The sequence below is a fragment of the Phocoena phocoena genome, chromosome 9 (assembly GCF_963924675.1).
Source record: "Phocoena phocoena chromosome 9, mPhoPho1.1, whole genome shotgun sequence".
NCBI classification, from domain to species: domain Eukaryota; kingdom Metazoa; phylum Chordata; class Mammalia; order Artiodactyla; family Phocoenidae; genus Phocoena; species Phocoena phocoena.
The window spans coordinates 93095085-93110768 of record NC_089227.1 but is presented as its reverse complement, the minus strand read 5'-3'; the positions used below and the strand labels follow the sequence as shown (position 1 = coordinate 93110768).

Genomic DNA, 15684 nt, shown 5'->3' with positions numbered 1-15684 from the left:
AGTTTGAAATAAACCTCTGGGTTCCTTTTAAAACAAGCATATGTGACAAAGAGACAGTTTTCTAGGGTAAGGGCTACCCTCCATTTTATAAGACCCACATTACTGCATAGATCACTAACAGTTTTATAATTATTTTTTACAATTAACCCAGCTCTTCAAAACACAAGTTTAGTGTTTAGTTGGGATGCCTACCCAATGGTTACCACTGACTGTACAATCTAAATTTTGGACTATAGCACTTCATGCAACTGAGGCAGAAGGCGCTGGAAATCATTTTTCTAGGTTAAGCCCAGCACAGACTTAACTAATATAAATCCAGGAGATATAGTGGTCATAGAAGATGTTTCCTTGATATGAATCATTTATTCAACATAGTTTAGAGAACCAAGCAATGTAGCTGAGGGTACATTTATCTGCTGCAAACAAAAGAATTACTCTACTAATCCAAATCACAGCAATGGCTCTGCCCTTAGCAAATCACATGGCTAAAGAAGAGGCCCTTAAAACCTTCCCCATGAGGGCTTCCCTGGTGGCGCAGTGATTGAGAGTCCACCTGCCAATGCAGGGGACATGGGTTCGTGCCCCGGTCCGGGAAGATCCCACATGCTGCGGAGTGGCTGGGCCCATGAGCCATGGCCGCTGAGCCTGCACTTCCGGAACCTGTGCTCCACAACGGGAGAGGCCACAGCAGTGAAAATCTATCTAATAATTTGATAAAATAAAAACAAATGTAACCATAAGTAAATTTCATGGTAAAATCATTAAAAAACTTTTCTTTAAAAAAAAAAAAAAAAAAAACCTTCCCCATGAGATTATCAGCCTGAACAAAGGTCACTGTCATTCCGGAAGAGAATCCACTTCCCAGTGACACCCTGAGAGTGAACTGAACTGGGACTCGGTGGTCTTCATAAGCCAAGGTGTATTGGTCGGTCCTGGTGTCTTTCTGGCCCCAGACCCTCTGTAGGGGATGGATGTTTCCTGTGAGCAATGTCGCTCACCAGCCACAATGGGGCCAGATGCATCAGAGACCTGGAAATAGATACTGGCCGTGTCTTCCCGGCATCCGCTGACCCACCCCAGCTGGAAGTTATGAAAAGCGAACTGAGGTATGAACCAGAAGGGAGGCAGTCACAAAAGCACATCCTCTGTCTTCTGGCCATTATCTGACCAAAATCTCTACTAGAAGAGATTTGAGAAAGCTGCCCTAAATAAACAGTTGAGAGGGGGGCTTCATTGAGACAGCCTGAAGACATGCCTGGTGATAAACACTGCGAAACTTGAGGGAATGGTCACATATGCCTGACCCAGAGGTAAATTTGGCAATTCTAATATCCATGATGGGGACAAGAAATGGAGCTAGGCTTCCCTTTATCCAATACACTACGGGTGGGAGGACCTGCCTAAGGAAAGCACGCCGAGAAGAGAAAGCGGGTACGATCATAATGAAGAGGTCTAGTCCAGGGAAAATGGAACAATCCCCACTTGAAATTCTCCTCTTGTGAATCAGAGATGTGGACACTTTAAGCAAATACAAACCTTAACAAAGAAAATAAAGTGAAGTTGATCGTATGCATTACAGAACAACTCACAGCAGGTTTCCTTTTAATAGTGAGTTTCCCTAGTCCAATGAAATTATGGCTCTTCGCTAAATGAGGTTTCCAGGTCGACTGCATTAACTGAAATAAACCTTCATTCATTCAACAGCTATGTATTAAATACCTATCATGGCCCATGCATTATGCAAAACACTGCAGATAAAAAATGAATAATAAACAGGTCAAAAATAGTCTTTGAAAGGAGGGAAACATATGGGGAAGCAAAATGTCACTGGTGCTAGGAGGGGAAAGATGTCTCGTGTGTGACAGAGGGCTAAGGGGGAAGAAGGCAATTCTCCCTGGGAGATGGAGGTGACAGAACCCCAGGCAAGACTAGGAGGAGGGGCTGAAGGCTGACGCCTAAAGCATGAGAAGGTGTTGGCCAGGCTGGCTTGGGGGTGGCCGTGAGCAGGGACAGGGACCTTCAGGAGAAGAAAGAAGCTTCATAAACAAAGGCTCCCAAGGCACCAAACAGCTTAGCCTGCTTGGGGACCCAGGAGTCCTTAATCTCTCTATCTCTCTACGGAGAGAAGTAGACAAAAGGATGAGATGGGCAGGCTGGGGGGTGGGGAGGGGAGAATGTTGCCAGACCTGTGAAGCCTTACGTGCCAAGGTGAATGAAGATTATGGACCTTATTGTGACAGATAGGCTGCGAGGAGCCACTGAAGGGTTTTGAGCAAAGAGATAACACGATTAGATTTACATTTTTTTTAAAAATCACTCTATATAGAAAGCATTTACGGGAGATGAGATTAGAGAACAGAGAAACCAAATAGAGAATGCTACAAGAATACAGGTGAGGAGGACCTCACCGCAGCAGTGATACCCGAATAGCATGGGGAGATGAGCAAGAATGTATCAACAGGAAAAGTGGCTTGTTCACTGCTTGGATGAGGAGGGCAAGAATGAAGAGATCCCTAAGGATGACTCTCAAGTTTCCGGTTTGGGCAAGGAGAGAGGAAGTGATATCATTCCCCCAGATGGAGGAAAATGAAAGAGGAATGATTCTGGGGGAAAAAGAGAAAATAGGTTCTTTTGGACAAATGGAACCTCCACGTGGTGATATCCAACAGGCGAGATGTTTGGGTGGAAGGTCTGAGTGAGAGATTCCCAGTGCAACAGGTTGTGAACATCAAGGGCTGAAACTGGCCCTGGGCATGAGTGAGATGGCTCAAGGAGAGGGCAAAGGGTGAGAAGAAAAAGTGGCACCCTGGAGAACACTCACACGGGCTGAGAAAGAAGAGCCAGTGACTGAGAGGGGGTAAGAACCAAGACAGAAGCAGACCAAGAGAGAACGGTGTCCTCAAAGCCAGGGGAGGTGAAGTTTTCACAGAGAAGGAGTAGTCCCAGCTTGGGGGTCGGGGAGGAAACCCATTGGCAGGGGCCTCAAAGTGCACTGAAGGTGAAGGTGAAGAAGACAAGAGACCCAGGCAAGGAGGAGAGGCCACACCTGAAAAGAAAAAGGGCCAAGCAAGATGATCTTCTGTTTCGCCTGTGTTAACCCATTCCGGGAGGAGGGAGAGAGAGGGAGAGGCTGGAAACACAGAGGCCAGCCCTTCCCAAAGTTGTTCATTTAAGGGTGGGCAGGAAGAGCATCCCAGCGGAGCATAATGAATAAAGCAGCTCACCCACCTGGGACCTGGCGATGCAGGCCTGCCCAGAGCTACACGTGGGCACCTCTTTAGCCCTGTGGTTACTAAAATGTGGTCGTGGCAGTTATTCAGCTTCAACACCCCCGAAACCCCCTAGGACTTTCGTGATCCCTAGTAACTTCAGGCTCAGCTTTGGTGTTTTAAAAGCATTATCAGGTGAAAACGGAACCCTTGCTGTAATTCCAATGGGACTTTCCTGTTCCAGCTGGAACTTGTATGGCATGGGAACATACCACTACCATAACAGACGGGCTCCTGGCTGAAGTCATCCCCACAATTTTAAGACTACAATTCTGATTCCTTCTTAGCAATCCTTAGCTTTTCCTTTCCTAGTTTATGCTGAGTTCCTCCCTTAGGGCTCACACGCCTTTCCAGGTGTTCGTGCTCAGTCTCCGGTTTGTCCCGCTCTCTCTGCCTCCGTGCCTTAGCTATTAACATTCAATGTCTGATCGAGTTCATTGGAGGGGTGGCTTTGGTTTAACTTTCTGGCCCTTAGAACTCTTGGTTTTTCTCCACAAGCTGCAGGAAATCTACAAAGCAGGGAGTGACATGTACACTAGTCTCTATCTCACAAATAAGTCTTTTTAAAGCCCTGATTTCCTCTTCTTACGTTACATCAGAAGGGAGTAAAACATCATTTTATCCTTTCTAAACCCTTCCCCGGGAGCTACTTTCAGTGAAAATTGTTGGTTAAAGGTTACCTGATTCTCCTCTTTGCTACTACTACTTACAAAAGTCAGTCACAGATTGCCTCAAAGCAAAGTTTTCCAAGAATTTTCTTTAAAGGACCTGCCTCCTGAACGCTGAATAGTACAGTCTGAATAAAACGTTAACTTTTTTTTTGTCAGAACGGCAACAACTTTCCAAATAGCTTCAGTGTGCGTGAATGTGTGTGCCCCAGTTCCTTCAGATCTTTTCTGCTTTTCAAGAAATAAAATATCACAGATGAAAGCACCGCCCCAATTCCATTTCTTTTCTTGCCCTGAGAAAGATAAACACCATCCTTCATTTTGTGTTTATCAATCACATGCATACTTTTACAAACACAAGGCAAATAAACAATATCTAATGTTATCTGATCTGTTTTTGAGCTTCATATAAAGAGAATCATACTCTTCATGTCGATCTGCACCCTGCTCTTTTCACTCAAATTTTATGTTTATCCATTTGGAAATATGTAGATCTAGTATATTTATTTTAAATACACAGTGGTAGTTTCCACTGTATGAACATACCATGCCTATTACCCATTCTCCTATTAATGAATACAAGTTTTTCCTTTTTGTTTACTTATTTATTTTATTATTATAAGACAGTGATGCCATGGAGAGTCTTGGATGTATTCCATGGACTCATGAGTATATAGCCAGGGGTAGAAGTGCCAGGCGACAAGGCACATGTGTCTTCAGCCTCACAGGATAGTATCCGATGCTGTATTAGTTAGCCTACAGCAGCATATGAGCCCAGAGCTTCTTCTAGGTAAAAATCACCCTATCCCATCCAGGTGTGCAAAATACTCCAGAGCCTTGGGGAATAAGAGTTGTGTCTGACTAAATAGAATTGCTCGTATAAAGATGAAAAGAAATTGAGGGCAAAACTGAATGAGAGATTGCTCTAGAGCAAATAAAGTGTCCAACAGAGTAAGCTTCAGGATATAGAACAGCAGGGCATTTTCAAACGTAGGAAATGATATGAATTTACGAAGATGACCTAATATAAAGTAAATTGCCTTTTCTTGGCAAACCACTTGGACACCAAAAAAAAAAAAATCAATTGAAATAATTCAGATACTGCACTCTCCCATAAAAGCAGCAAATCTGTCAAACTTCTTTGAATGCCAACAGCAGCCTCCACTTAAAATAAACATCACCTGTAGAAGATTCCTAGTGACTCCTGGAATGGGCCTTTAAATATCATCTCTGTGTATACGAATTTACAAAAAAAATAAACTTCTTTCATCCTTAAATCCCCTGTTCATTGCCTGACCTATATTTATACGTGCTGGTATTTTTAAATATTGCTGAACAGAATATCTCTGATATGATTTCTTAAAATCTGGTAGCAACAGCTGCCTCTTCGGAGAAGCACTGGGAGTCTGGGGGACAAAGGTGGGTGGAAAGCAGACTGGACAAGTTATTACTTTGTCATTATTAATTAATCATTTTTAAATGAGGCTAAGACTTCACCTTATCAACCCACAGTCAACCTCTCTAAGTACATGTTAGGCCTAGATGTCCCCTTTTCTGCAAAGCTTCCTCTAACTCCTCCAAAACTCAAGAATCACTCAAGCCCCCAACACATAAATCTCTCAAAGAACCAAACTTGGATCTCCAAAATAAACAAACAGCTCAAACAAAAAGAATAAAATACCTACGAATAAACCTACCTAAGGAGACAAAGGACCTGTACACAGAAAACTAAAAGACACCAATGAAAGAAATTAAAGATGATACAAAAAGATGGAGAGATATACTATGTTCTTGGATTGGAAGAATCAACACTGTGAAAATGACTATAATACCCAAAGCAATCTACAGATTCAATGCAATCCCTATCAAACTACCACTGGCATTTTTCACAGAACTAGAACAAAAAAGTTCACAATTTGTATGGAAACACAAAATACCCTGAATAGCCAAAACAATCTTGAGAAAGAAAAACAGAGCTGGAGGAATCAGGCTGCCAGGCTTCAGACTATACTACAAAGCTACAATAATCAAAACAGTATGGTACTGGCACAAAAACAGAAATACAGATCAATGGAACAGGATAGAAAGCCCAGAGATAAACCAATGCACATATGGTCACCTTATCTTTGATAAAGGAGGCAAGAATATACCATGGAGAAAAGACAGCGTCTTCAATAAGTGGTGCTGGGGAAACTGGACAGCTACATGTAAAAGAATGAAATTAGACCACTTCCTAACACCATACACAAAAATAAACTCAAAATGGATTAAAGACATAAATGTAAGGCCAGACAGTATAAAACTCTTAGAGGAAAACAGAGGCAGAACACTCTATGACATAAATCACAGCAAGATCCTTTTAGACCCACCTCTTAGAGAAATGGAAATAAAAACAAAAATAAACAAATGGGACCTAATGAAATTTAAAAGCTTTTGCACAGCAAAGGAAACTATAAACAAGACCAAAAGACAACCCTCAGAATGGGAGAAAATATTTGCAAATGTAGAAACTGATAAAGGATTAATCTCCAAAATATACAGGCAGCTCATGCAGCTCAATATCAAAATCACAAACACCCCAATCTAAAAATGGGCAGAAGACCTAAATAGACATTTCTCCAAAGAAGACATACAGATTGCCAACAAACACATGAAAAGATGCTCAACATCACTAATCATTAGAGAAATGCAAATCAAAACTACAATGAGGTATCACGTCACACCAGTCAGAATGGCCATCATCAAAAATCTACAAACAATGAATGCTGAAGAGGGTGTGGAGAAAAGGGAACCCTCCTGCACTGTTGGTGGGAATGTAAGTTGATACAGCCACTATGGAGAACACTATGGAGGTTCCTTAAAAAACTAAAAACAGAACTACCATATGATCCAGCAATCCCACTACTGGGCATATACCCTGAGAAAACCATAATTCAAAAAGAGTCATGTACCACAACGTTTATTGCAGCACTATTTACAATAGGCAGGACATGGAAGCAACCTAAGTATCCATCAACAGATGAATGGATAAAGAAGATGTGGCACATATATACAATGGAATATTACTCAGCCATAAAAGGAAACGAAATTGAGTTATTTGTAGTGAGGTGGATGGACCTAGAGTCTGTCATACAGAGCGAAGTAAGTCAGAAAGAGAAAAACAAATACTGTATGCTAACACATATATATGTAATATAAAAAAAAAACTGGTTCTGATGAACCTAGGAGCAGGACAGGAATAAAGACACAGACATAGAGAATGGACTTGAGGACACAAGGAGGGGGAAGGAGAAGCTGGGATGAAGTGAGAGAGTGGTACTGACATATATACACTACCAAGTGTAAAATAGATAGCTACTGGGTAGCAGCTGCATGGCACAGGGAGATCAGTTCGGTGCTTTGCGACCACCTAGAGGGGTTGGATAAGGAGGGTGGGAGGCAGATGCAAGAGGGAGGGGATATGGGGATATATGTATACATATAGCTGATTCACTTTGTTATACAGCAGAAACTAACACAACTGGTGGGAATGTAAATTGATACAGCCACTATGGAGAACAGTATGGAGGTTCCTTAAAAAACTAAAAATAGAATTACCATACGACCCAGCAATCCCACTACTGGGCATATACCCTGAGAAACCCATAATTCAAAAAGAGTCATGTACCACAATGTTTGTTGCAGCACTATTTACAATTGCCAAGACATGGAAGCAACCTAAATGTCCATCAACAGAGGAATGGATAAAGAAGTTGTGGTACATATATACAATGGACTATTACTCAGCCATAAAAAGGAATGAAACTGGGTCATTTGTAGAGACGTGGATGGACTTAGAGATTATCATACTAAATGAAGTAAGTCAGACAGAGAAAGACAAATATCATAGGGTATCACTCATATGTGTAATCTAATTTTTTTTTAAAAAGATACAAATGAACTTATTTACAAAACAGAAGCAGACTTAACAATACTGAAAACAAACTTATGGTTACCAAAGGGGAAACGCAGTGGGGGAGGGATAAATCAGGAGCTTGAGATGAACTCATGAACACTACTATCACACAGGATAGATGACCAGTGGGGATGTATTGTACAGCACAGGGAACTCTACTCAATATTCTGTGATAACTTATAGGAGAAAAGAATCTAAAAAAGAATGAGTATATGTTTATGTACAACTGAATCACTTTGCTGTACACCTGAAACTAACACAACATTGTAAATCAACTATACTCCAATAAAACTAAAATATTAAAAAAAAAAAACTTGGGGTTTGTATTTGTTTCTCTTCTTGTATACTACCTTTTTTTGTCTCTCTGAGGACAGGAGCTATGTGTTTCACTCAGGATCCTCTACCCCAAGTAATGTGCCTGAAATAGTTGGTACTCAATAGACATCTTTAGAATAAACACTGTGAAGTGTTCTTTACCATACAATGGTTTTAAAATGACCGGAGGAATGTATTCATTACTTTTACTTGTTTTACATACTGGTGCTCTTGGAAAGTTTTGTTTAGAAAAAGGATACAATCCTTGAAGGTGTTTCAGGGTAAGCCCTATGAGAACAGGGATTATGTCTGTTTTATTAACTTCTGTGTCCCAAACATATCTGAGCTAGTGCCTGGCACAGAGTAGGTGCTAAAAAAAATGTGTTGAATAAATGAAGATCCTCAGTTTTGAAGCATTTTACATACCAGGAATCCAGTTCCTTTCCCTATTAAGTTTTTTAATTCTTTTAATTCACTTATTTATTTATTTTAATTGTGTTAAAACATACATAACATAAACTTTATCATTTCAAGCATTTTTAAGAGTATGGCTCCGTGGCATTAAGTATATCCACACTGTTGGGCTACCAACACCACCTTCCTCCTTTAACTTTTCAGATTTTTAACCCCAATCTGCAACACGGCATTTCAAATCATTAGAAAGAGAAATAGTTCATTCTTATTACGAGGTCCTACATTAGTATGAAATTAGCTGCTTTGTTTTCCACCTCTTCCTTTTACAAGCTAGCAGCCCGCCATGATCCCTTCAGAAGCATCTCTGTCTCTGTCTCTCAATTTGCTCTTTCTCTCCCTTTCCTCCCCCTGATTTCCCATCCCTCTCTTTCACCTTCTCTCAGCCATTCACCCTTTATTTACTCTCTATCACATAAATTTAGCTTTCTCATCAAATGTGAAAGGGTTTGATGTTTTTACAATCCAAACCCACTCTTTTTTTTTTTTTTTTTTTTTTTTGCGGTACACGGGCCTCTCACTGTTGTGGCCTCTCCCTTTGCAAAGCACAGGCTCCGGACGCGCAGGCTCAGTGGCCATGGCTCACGGGCCCAGCCACTCTGCGGCACGTGGGATCTTCCCGGACCGGGGCATGAACCCGTGTCGCCTGCATCTGCAGGTGGACTCTCAACCACTGCACCACCAAGGAAGCCCAGAAGTGATTTTTAAATTTTATTTAATTTTGGTTATTTTAAGTTAAGTAGCTGCGTGTGGCTAGCAGCCATCCTATGGGCCGCACTGCTACAGGGGATCTGAGCTCACAAGCTCCTTGACTTGGCCCTCGCTTGCTCTCCAGCTGTTGGTCTGCTCCTCTCCCTCGCCCCAGAAATCAACACTCACATGGCCAAACGGCTGGTTCACACGTCCATGGCTGTGCATATGCTGGCCTCTTTGCCTGAAATGCCCTTCTTCCCCATCCACCTCCAAACTTCATGAAAATCTTGCTCAAATTTCATTTCCTCAGGGCAACTCTCCCTAACTCCTTCCCACCTGACCTCATCCCACTGCCGACACAGTCCAGCATCACCTCCTCTGTTTGTCTGCATCTGTTTCTGTTGCTCTCAGTGTCTTGCACTTGTCACTTATTCTATGTGACACTAGCAGACTATGGGAATTCTAAGGACCAGGTCTTATTCTCTCTTCGTTCTAGTGATATGTGCCCATCGCATAATGCATGTGCAGTAAATATTTGCTGAGTGACATTATTAATTTGTGAATCCGTGCAATGTTCCATTAAAATATACTCCAGAACATTGACCATCACTCCATGATTATGAAAACCATTTAGGTCAAATTCTATTATAAGGCTTATTTTCAAATAATAAAAAAGTTCTTAGAGTCTCAGTTGAAGGTCTGCTGATTTCAAGCCATATCAATATAAGATTTCAGTACTAACCAAAGAATATACATGTTCCCGGGAACAAAATCCTACCTGTAGCTGGTCCTCCTAAGGGTCTGGAAGTCTCTTGGATTTCAGAAGCTGATCCCGCCATTGATCTGTCCCCAGTGCAGTGACTTACTAGGGAGACACAGATGAGGTTGAAAAGCAGGAAGACAAGAGGACATGAGTATGGACACAGATGGGAATTCAAGAGTGACTGATCCTTGCTGCACCCTCTACCCAAATCCTACCCTCGAGAAGGAAATAATTAAAATCTTATCTAATGTGAAAAATAATGATCGTGCGTGATATGTGTTTTTTCAGTGACATGCGTTAGCCAAAACTCTACGGTGTTACCTTTATTCCTTAGCAAAGCTTTTGCTCAAGAAATCCTCCTTGTTAAATTATGTAGCCTCTGTTGCAATATTAACCTGCCCTGAGAGCTACACTGGTTCATTTTCTATCACAACTTTCTGACTAATCCTTTATTTGGATTCCCACACAGTGTTCCTACAATTAGAATAAGCTCTTAATGGATAAGTTTCTGTGAACCTAATTTGTATACTTCCCGAGTACCAAGCATCTAGCGGATGTATTTTACAAATGATTATCTTTCCTGCCCTCCAGGAACTTATTGTTCAGTAAGACAAACAAATAAATACGCAGTGATCAGAAATGCCTTTTTGTGGGTACAGTCATGTCATTAGGGCAAGAAACGGATTCCAGAAAGAACATGAATCCCAAGGACTTTATCTTCAAATCAGATATGGATTTGTTTTGTTTTCTTATTAATTATGTGGTTTTATTGTAAAATGCAAAAACAGCACTTTCTAATGTAATGAACATTGATTTAACAAATGACTGAGTTCTTTAGGGCTATATGATCATTTAGATAAATCTCTAATTTTCCCATAATATTGACAGATTTTACGCGGTCTTTTCTCTGATTTCCCTTTCCCCCTGCCCAACACATATCTCCAGAATTTTAATCGAAGATGTTTCCAAAAAAGACAAAGGCGTAAGATAGCTTTTGAGGCTGCTAATGAATACCATGAGAGAAATATCTTTTCCTAAGGTGTCCTAAAAGTAAATATAGGGATATCAATTTATTTTTTAACTTCCTTCTAAAATCTGTACTTCTAGGAGGAACATTAAGTCTAGAGGTTACATTCTATGTGCCATTGGAATTGCTTGTGAATTCTCCTAATATAAGATGCACTTATTTCCAAAATGTGTCCATCACTACTTAGAAAAAGCAGATCTGGCTTTGAAAGATTATGTTTTGAGATTAAAAATGAAGATAGTGACCTTAAGTCTCTCAAGATTTGTAAGGCTGGCATGCCATCTATCTCAATAATAACTAACAAGAATGTCAAACGGACAGAAACAGCCATGGTAAGCAAGGGCTTGCAGCTGACAGTGATTGCTGTATTTTGGGTGATGGGGAACAGCGTTTGCATTAGTTCAAGAGAAATACAGTGCCCTCCCAACTCTAGGTATCAGTGTATCCAATCCCCCTGCTGGTCCATTTTCTGTTGCTTCAATTAAAAATCAGTCGATACAAAGTCAAAATGTTGTACATCCTTCCCCTACCCCTTTCCCTGTCACTGTGTTTCCAGCTTCACCGGAAGAACATGTCACTATGGTAACCAATCCCTCTGGTGCACAGACCAAGTCAACCTTTTCTAGTCAGATCGCCAAGCAGAGCAACATGGAATCAAAGCTCTCAAGGGAACCACCAGAAGCCACGAATTCCATCCCCCTTTTTCTAAGTGGGGTTAACCAGTACCAGACAGAAGGATACCAGTCTTGTTCCAGGAGATGTTCAAGAAAGGAAATTCAAGAATGTCCTTCAGCAAGTCCTACCAGTGTTTGTCAGTCATTATCAACATGAATTCTTCCTCACATGTCAGCTAACTTCCTACCACTGCAATTTTAATAAAAGCAGAAAATGACGGATAAAACAACATTTTCTGAATCTGAGAATTTGAAAACTGCTACGAACTCACCCATTGTCAAAAACTCTTCCGCTTCCTCTTGTTTTCCCACTTCTAAATCCAAACCCAAGTTGTTCTCTTCTGCAATTCTCTAATATCCTGTACAGCTTGACAAAGTTGTAGAGCTCCAAGCGGGACACCCTGCTCTAATAAGAGTCTAACCATGAAGCAGATGTGATATTTGTAATAGTAGTACATTCTTAACTAAATCAGCTAAAATCCCTCGTCATTCTACAGAAGCTGTAAAACAAACATTAAGATGGATTCTCCTTCTGGACCTACCCCACCTAAATCTAAATCCATACCCACTGTTTGCCTTTCTTAAACAACTGACTTTTTTTTTCAAATTAACAATTTTTTTCTGATCCATGTCAACATTTTTATAAATCAAAGAATATCAGTTCTCACATATAAGATTTCAAAAGAGCAGCAACCTTGCATTATAATTACTGAGACATTAAGAAACTGCTTGGTATCTTGGCCACAGAGACTTTGCAGATAACAGCATTGTTTTCACTTTGGTATCACCACTTAATAGATGAAGAAAATGAAGGGAGGTGCGGGGAACAAGACGTATAGAATTGCACCACATCTTCCAGGGTGCAGCTACCATCAACGCATATTCCCTTCTTCAGAGCAATACTAGTATACATCGAAACAACATCTCAGTAGGCTAACGGAACAGTATAGTCCCCAAAGTATAAATCATGCAAGATTTACAAACTGCATCAGATGAAGAGACTTTTAAAAATTTATGTGATCATATTAAAGTATCAAATAAATTTTTATCATTAGCAAATGCAGTTTGTTTTCTGTTTTGGTATACTTTGGGTATTTTTTATACAAATCTTATGAAAATAGCATTTTTGTGTCTTAAGTACCCACTGTGGTGCTGCTGGAAGAACTGCTTTTTGTGTGCTTATTAGATCTTGTTCATATTCAATGTGCATAAGACACTTTTGTCAACCACTTTCTCAAAATGACAAATCAAGAATTGTGGCATGATGCTACAGGTCAACGGGCTTTTGGGGTGAAACAGGGCAGGGGCTGTGATTGATTAATGTTTATATGACCAATGCCTGCAGTATGCCCGGTATAGCATAGCACTTAAACGCTTCCGGCATGAATAAGGCCTTCTCTGTGAGATGTTTTCCCAAATTTCCCTTGATGAATCAGTTCAACAACATCTAAAACAGAGATTAAAACTAGGAGTGTGTCTACGCCGACAAATCACTCTTAAAAGGGCTTCCTCTACTAAAAGCAGAACATTATAGACTCCCTTCCTTTTCAGAGACTACTGAAGCCATCTCCCTGTGTAAAAACCCTGGACCATGAGATTCTACTGGAATCCCATCAGACAAAACGCAAGGCAAGAGGCCGGGTAGAGAGAGGTAAGCCTCCATTACCAGCTACTCGGAGGCAAGATCTGGCCACTGCAAGCCTCAGCCGAGCCTGGATAACCTGACCTCCTGGAACCAGGAGGCCTGCGAGACTGCGGCCGCCCAAGGGAGGAGAGGATGGCCCGGCCCAGAGGCGCCGGTCTCTCCGCAGCGCCACGCGTCGCGGCGAGCGCTTACCTTTCCGAATCAGGGCCGCGATCTCCGCGTCGAAGCCCTGTCGGTGGCACTTCCTCCAGAGGCCAGTGTTGGTGGAGTTGTACTGCCGGCTGCACTCGTCGGCGGGGCTCATGGCGAAGAGCTGCCGGCGATTCCGGGCCCGGAGGAGTGTGCCCTCCCAGCGGTCCAGGCGCGAGCGGCTGGCCCGGAGTGGCAAGTTGTTGTTATTGTTGTAAATGAAGCCAGGGTCGACCCGGCGCGTGTTGAAGGCCTTGCACCTGTCCCTGTGCTTCCTGGCGTCCGTCTCGTACCAGTGGTCTGAGCAGACGGCCACGGCCAGCATGCCCAGGGCGCAGAGCGCTAGCGACAGGCCCGTGTAGAGCAGGAACCTTCCGGCAGCCATGCCTCCGCTTCGCGGCTACACCGTGGGCATGACCCGCCGCAGCCTCGCCTTCCCTCCGCGCGCCCGGAACACAGCTGCGGGTGGGCGGGCTGCCGAGCCAAGGAGGGGGAGGGGGCGGGAGAGGGGGTCGCGCAGCGGCGCCCCCTCGGCCCCCGGCTGCCGGTGCGCAGCCCAGGGACTGCGGGAACGCGGGCGGGCAGCCTAAAAAGTTCTCATCCGGAGAGGCTCCGGCAAGCCTCTGCACATCCTGCGGAGCAGGTGCAGCCTCAGGCGGCGGCGAGCCAGACACGGCCGCCTCCCGCCCCCTCCCGGCTCGGCAGGAAGCGACTGCTCCGAACCCGCCGCGGCCGCACTCAGCCGGGCTTCGGGCGACGCTGCCCTCGGGCCGGAAACCAAACACCGAGTGCCCTCGGCTGCGGCGGGGCTCCTTGGGCTTTCTTTGTGTAGGGGGGCGATGGGACCCACTCGCTTGGCTTTCTTGGGAGGGGGATGGGGGTGGGAGGGTGTCTATCAGGAGGAGCCGCTAGACGACAGGATGAACTGAAACACCCGCGATGCGGCCGGCCAGCGAAGGAAACCTCCAGATGCCAGGGCTGCCTGCCCTGCGTCCCGCCTGGGTCTCCCTCTCAGCCACTCTCCCCCTTCCGGTCTGCGAGAGAAGAAATGTTCTTCCTCTCTGGGTCGGGTCTTTAAAAATCTCTGTCCTCTGGTCACCAGCAGGTCCTTTGCTTCTTCTGGCCAGCGCGCTGCGCTCAGAGGCGGGCTCCCAGTCGGCGCACGGTCTCGGCCGACCTTTCCCCGCGAGCTCCCGGGTCGTCTAACTCTTGCTTCGCCATTCAGGCGGACCCTCGGGCCGACGGTGCGGTCACCCGGACGGCGTTACCGGACGAGCCTTGGCTGGGGGTTTGCGGCGACGGGGCGGCAGCTCGCGGGCGCGAGAGGCGGGCTGCGCCGGGGAGGGCGCACCCGGCAGGGCGCACCACGCGGGGCTCGCGGAGCTCGGCGCAGGGCGCCTTCAACACCATGGACAGGTCGCGCGATGGCTGCGCCCCGCCAGCCAAGCAGCCAGCCCCCGGGGCGTCATGCCGCCCTCCCCAGTGCCGTATTCTTCCTGGAGTGTCCACCCTGCCACCTTAAGACCCGCCTCTCCCGCGGCGCCTCCGCCTCACTTCATCTGGCTCCCGGGTAGCCCCGGGAACGTGCTGCCCGGGAGCTGCTGGTACCCAGGAAAACAACTGCCCCGGCCCTTCAACACAATCCGCCCCCTTCTCCTTACACCTGAGCCCCGGCACTCTAGCACCCCGTCTGCGCTGCCCAACTGGGGTCAGCCGCTCTCAGATTGCAGCATTTTCTTCGCAGCCCACCCAGGAGCTGAGGTGCCGGCTCGCTCGGCAGCGTGCAGAGAATCGCATCCCAGCCTCGGCGTTCCACGATCAGGCTCCCGGCGAGGTGGTCGCCGAGGTGAATGGGGCGAGGGTGGGGGAGGGAGGCTGGGTCGCTCAGCTTCCCCTCCCGGCCTCCTCCTCTAGCCGCGGCGGCTCCGGGGCCTTGCGGTCTCGGCCGTTGCCGGGGAGCGAGAGCCCAGGCTGCGCCCGGGAGGCTCGGGAAATAGCATCGCCCGATTGCGGGC

The 15684-nt window shown here is 44.8% G+C and overlaps 1 protein-coding gene across 1 annotated transcript in view; it reads right to left on the bottom strand.

Moving 5' to 3' along the window:
* The window catches only part of TMEM178B (transmembrane protein 178B), a 361372-nt gene extending 347318 nt beyond the window's left edge, over window positions 1-14054 (bottom strand). Inside the window, exon 1 of the mRNA XM_065884406.1 lies at window positions 13673-14054. Within this exon, the coding sequence (XP_065740478.1) occupies window positions 13673-14054 (382 nt within the window). The remainder of the gene's footprint in view (window positions 1-13672) is intronic.
* Window positions 14055-15684: the final 1630 nt, after the last annotated feature.